This window comes from Eutrigla gurnardus (genome assembly GCF_963514095.1).
Source record: "Eutrigla gurnardus genome assembly, chromosome: 5".
Lineage (NCBI taxonomy): Eukaryota > Metazoa > Chordata > Actinopteri > Perciformes > Triglidae > Eutrigla > Eutrigla gurnardus.
Window position 1 is genome coordinate 25027185 of NC_139919.1, and position 5796 is coordinate 25032980.

At 44.0% G+C, this 5796-nt stretch overlaps 1 protein-coding gene across 1 annotated transcript; it reads right to left on the reverse strand.

Moving 5' to 3' along the window:
* Nucleotides 1-473: 473 nt before the first annotated feature.
* Nucleotides 474-1992, reverse strand: LOC311013748 (uncharacterized protein; the record flags this gene model as incomplete). Its single annotated transcript, XM_084009924.1, has 2 exons — nt 474-718; nt 1275-1992. The coding sequence occupies 2 exons, from the start codon at nt 1990-1992 to the stop codon at nt 474-476; spliced, it is 963 nt and encodes a 320-aa protein (XP_083866050.1).
* Nucleotides 1993-5796: the final 3804 nt, after the last annotated feature.

Sequence of the window (5796 nt, forward strand, 5' to 3'; positions counted from 1 at the left end):
ATAAGTGTGGAGAATGAGATTGGACCATACAGTATTTATGATCCAAAACCTCCAGTGTTGAATTAAATGCAGTCTAACATACGACCACTAGATGCCACTGCGTCTCCACTGGTCGGGGAGGAGTTGCAGCTGTATGACCACAAAAGCCAATGGGTGTAAATCATGAATGAATAAAGCTCAGACATATTGATTCCAGACATGTGGGCTGCAACACTGGTCTCACTGAGACTTGAAATGAGGTGAATTCACAGTCAAACACACACACATGCATGTAATTGCATGAAAAATGTGACAAAACAAAACCTTGTGTTTACGTTCTCTTTGATATATTTATTTGCTCTTGGTTTGTCTTTTCTACTTATACAAATTGGAAAGCAAATTAACAGGGAACAATAAAATACATTTTTGTTGTTGTTGTTGTCGAAGCATTACATGAAAAGTTTGCCTTTGTAACCGTAGAAACCATGACTGAATCAGGCTTGATTCATGTCGACTTCTATGGTAGTGACGTTCTTGTGCTGCTCCGTCTTGCTGAGGGATTTTTTGCCCGTATCGCGGCTGGTGGGGCGGCGCTGCAGCAGTCGGAGACACTGGTTCCTCAGCTCCTTGTTCATACAGAGCAGGATTATGGGGCTGGAGAGTAAAGGCAGGTCCAGCAGAAAATCTCTGACCATCTCCTGGCACACAGAGAGGTGGGCCATCAGGGCAAACACAGCACCTAGAGCACATACGGCATAAGAATGGTTGGGGATTACTGCAATTCAATTTATTTGCAATGCCTCAAACTCACATTTTTTGATAGTCTTTTAAAACAATTGTATATGTATATCAATGAAGCAAGAAGATAAACATGTAAAGGTCAAGTAATGTGTTTTAGTTCAATTTAGCTTTACCTAGTGAGCAAAATGAGGTAGAACTGTATGTATTTAAAATCATGAATATGTACTTTTGTCATCAATTTTAATGTTTTGAATGAGACATTCCTAATTAGAACAAATGCCTGCGAGTATAACTCACCTTTGTAGTATTACAGGTAGACTTTGTAAGTAGTATAATGAGTAACTATAAGTAGTAAAATTTCATAAAACAAAATCTCAACTGTCTCACATTGCAGTCATGAGTCCAAGGTAATTTTCCCCCAAAAATGTCTTTATGCTTTTGAAATGCTAATACAATGTAAACAAAAAACACTGAATCTACTATGAGGCAGACCTTAAAATGTGAACCCGCCCTATAAGTCAAAAAACGAAACCTCTGAAGTAGCATTTACTTACCAGGTACATGTGCTGTGAAGGTGATGAGAGATATCAGGCTGAACACCTTGGCCAGGTGCACGTTGGCTCTCTGGCTTCTGTGCATCATCTTGGCGCTCTGGACGATGGTGTGCAGAATGTGGGTGTAAAAATACAGGCTCAACGGCAGGAACACGACAGTCTTCACCAGCATGATGACCCTCATGATTTCATCGTTGATGAAGGAGAAGCAGGTGAGGTTGACGGGATCCAGGTGGTCCACGTGGCTGCCCAGGAGCCACAGGGTCAGCTCCTTCAGCCCCACGGGAAGGAGCGGGAACAGGAGCTGCAGGGCCAGGAAGACCCTGCTGTTCACCAGGTGCCTGCAGCCACCCACCACTGTCAGGTAAATGGAGAAGGTGATGAAGGAGACGTAGTGGAAGGAAGCGGAGCTGGTCAGATGTTTGGCGCTCACCATGACGTCACACGCGCGACCGCCGAGCAGCCAGCGGCCGTGCTGCTTCCAGTGGATGGTCATGGGCCACAGGCTCAGGTTGATGAGGTTGCAGCCGGTGCTCCCGAGGATGAACACCATCACGTTGGCCCTGATCTTGCGTTGCTGGCTGCAAAGATAGGACAACAGCGACGCCAGGATGAAGATGTTCAAGCAGAAGCCCGGGACCAGGAGCAGGACTTTAGAGGAGGCGCAAATGTTCAGGTAATCGGACACGGCACACAGGGAGGAGGTGGAGGCATTCATGGCAGACAGGTGATGAAGACAACGGTGTCCACGAAGGTAGGAGGACTGACTTTTCTCCAGTTACAAAAAACAATCAACGATGAGCATGATGTACTCTTTAATAAGAAGGACAGATATGCAACATGTGAGATGCAGACTCCTCCCCCCCATCATGTAAACATGTTTTCTTCCTCCGTCTTAACTCAAAGTCCAATCATCTCCACTGTTGCTCCTTCTGAAGCTTTTTGTTTGCTATCTCCCAGTGGACCCAATTACAAAGGATTCAGTTCATAATCCTCTTCCTCCAGTAATAAGCCTCTAATAAAACTGAAAATCTTTAACGACTGCGCGCCGACCTGACAAATGGGTGGGATGCGACCTCAGACGTTTCATCCTCGTTCCCAGAGATTTTAAAAATCGCTTCCCTCTCTATGTATCCGACGTCTCTGACAACCACAAAAAACACCTTTTATTTGTGTGCTTTATTTATAGTTTCTTCAGCTTCAGAGGGCATTTATGTTTATTGTGATTACTCATCTGTTATACCCACCGCCCATCACATCTTCCCTGTTCAAACCGGGATGTGCATTCACCCTTCAGTTGTAATAAGCTGTCCATGAAATATTGCGGTTTGTTAATTCTAGGTTGTGTCTAATTTATTACCTTGCGGTGCACACGTCATTACCCAGCAGCTTCCGCCCGCTCTATCAGTGCGGATATAGTCCTAATGAGAGTGGAAAACGTATTTGTTTACTTCTCTAGGGGCATTATTAATGTGACACAGAGTCTGGTTGATTAAGTAGCCAACTACTCTGACATTACCTAAAAGCAACATGTAAAATGGCCTCCATTACATGAGCACAGTGACGTATAAACCTGCGATTCTGTGTTGGATTTAAAATATCCAGCGTATCCCTGTGCACGCTCTCACACACATAGGTGGAGAGGATAATCCATAATGGAAATTACAGCAGCCTGCTCGGATTCTGTTTAAAATCTAGTATCTGGATGTTGGATTGGGATCTATTAGCCACGTTACCCTGTGGGTCAGTTAGACGACTTTGATCCAGAATGAAAAACGGTATCTAAGCTAGGGATGCACGATATCATCGGCAAGGTATCGTTATCGGCCGACATTGACATTAAAATGTTTTATCAGATATCATGCCGATATATTAAACCGATAAATAAAAACTGCTGCTTTCTTGATTAAATCAGATTAAATGCCTGAAGGTGCGAGGATTGCGTGCGCAACACTTCAACTTGTAGCAGAGCGAAGGAGACGTTCAAAATGTCAGGTGTGGACGTTTTTTAAGGTGTTGGAAACGGATAGCAAAGTTTGTATTTGCAACGATTGTTCAGCGTCGGTGATGCGAGGAGGAGCCAAGATGCATTCTTTTAACACCACAAACTTAATTGTCCATTTACTGGCATCCAGAATGTTACAACGAGTTTGTATATATTTATATATATCGTTATCGATATCGGTTATCGGCCAAATGAGTTGTAAAATATCGGAATATCGGATATCGGCAAAATATCCAATATCGTGCATCCCCAATCTAAGCAACTGGATGTTCATTCGTACAGACATCCATGGTCACCGCAGGATGAATCCCCTTGATCACCACCAGCAGATCAAAATAAAAATGTAGACACGGAGAATGTTACATCAATCACGGCTGAAATGTGTGTATTCCAGTCTTTGCAATGCCTTTATATGCAATAGTGCCGCATGAAAAATTTGCCTTTGTTCAGAACATGCCTTTAGTCGTTTCATGATGTGCACAAGCTCAAAATTAATACAATTAATACGGTAGAAGTGATCCTACATTTTTTAATTCAAACAGATAATTTAAGAGAACTGAATTTTTGCACACTAATCCTGAGGATTAGTGTGCAAAAATTCAGTTCTTAAATTATATGCATGGCCAATTTAGGAACCTGCTCATTACAAAGTGTTTTCTGTTTTAAATTCCCAATGCTTTTCAGGTCTCATCAGGGTTTGTTTGCTGATTCCAGCAGGTGATTTGGTATAATTGGTCAGCAGGATCAGGCCTGTCTAAAGCATCATGAGCCACTGTGCTCTTCACATGGCATCTAATCAGGCTGCAGGAGAGACGCGATCATTTAGCGGACGCCGCTGCAACTTCACGTCACATGCAGTGAGACGTGACTCGGATATTACAGGCATTGCTTTTTGGTTGTTGTTGTTTTTTTTCAACAAAGTTAGATCCATATACTTAAAATAGGATTGAGGGGGAGGAGGGATGGCAGTGTTCCTGGACTCTTATTATTCAGACCTGTATGTAAATGGTGAATGCTATCAGTTTGTGTCCCTGATGGATTCGGCTTCCACTCCTTCCAGCTTCAGTTGCACTGAAGACTGACACACACAGGCAGACAACAGTGAGAAGCACCGCTCCTGAGATTGATTGAAACTCAGAAATGCTTGCAGGAGAATGGTTTGATCTAAACAGACTGCAGAGCAAAAAGGGTTGGAGTGATAGAAAGGGGAGATAGAGGAAGAGAGACAAACGGAGAGAGAGGGAGGAGGGCGAGAGGGAGCGCTGTCAGTCAGTCGTGAGCACAGATCGGCCTCAAGGTGACAACTCCTTCCATGAGATGGTTTTCCACCGAGGGTAATGGAGCTTGGGTCTTGTCTCACAAAAAGCAATTTATAGCTAAGCCAACTGCGCTCTGATAGAAACAGAGTCTCGCTCAGTGTCAAATATTTTCGGCAACAGATTGTGCTGTGTAAGGCCTGCAGATTTCTACCTGAGGCCCAGAACAGCCTCTGCTGAGAACACGCCGCTAACATAAGAAGTCCAGGTTGAAAGAATCTCAGGCGGTAAACAAATGCTCAAAGACTAAGCTATTCCTCTCATAGCAAATATACCCACAAGCTCAATCACTCACTCTTCTCCGGGAAAATCATTTTAAATACCACAAGTTCATTAATCACAGGCCGAGAGGCTGCTATCATACAGTATCACTGCTGGGCTCTTCAGCTGAAGTTAACTTATCATGGAAGTTAATCCAACCGAAAAGCCCCAAAAGACTCCACAAGGCAAAACAGGCTGTAGGGGGGAAGCACTATGCATTTCTAACGTAGGCATTTAGTGCCATCTGTGGTGGCTGGAAAGATGAATCCAATTTCACAGGGAAGATTATCATCGAGCACCTTAAAACTGACTTGGCAGTGAGCCAATAAATCCTGATGAGGGGTTACAACTGGGCTCTCTCCAAATTATTGTTTGGACAAAAATCCCCCCCAAAAAAATATGGCTGGCCTGGGCTGAGCAGGATTTAATGTTGCTTCTTGGGAAATAAAGGGACTCGTGGAAATCTCTCAAGCTTACACACCACTTTCCGAATCACAGACTTCTTTCTTTGATCTCCTTGCCAATTTCCTAAGCTTTTGTTTTTGCAAACAGACAACGTCGTGCGAAATCTCACTCGAGCAGAAGATGGTAGTGAACTCAACAAAGCCGAGATAAACAAGAAAGTTAACTGCATCAAACAGATGTCGATTTCCGTTTAAGCGAGTGGCCCACATGATACGGCCCTCTTCGTGAAGCCAAAAGGGAAGGCACGCACGCGCCAAAAGGGAACGCACGCACGCACGCACGCGCCAAAAGGGAATACTCTCTCTCTCTCTCTCTCTCTCTCTCTCTCTCTCTCTCTCTCTCTCTCTCTCTCTCTCTCTCTCTCTCTCTCTCTCTCTCTCTCTCTCTCTCTCTCTCTCTCACTCTCTCACTCTCTCACTCTCTCACTCTCTCACACACACACACACACACACACACACACACACACACACACACA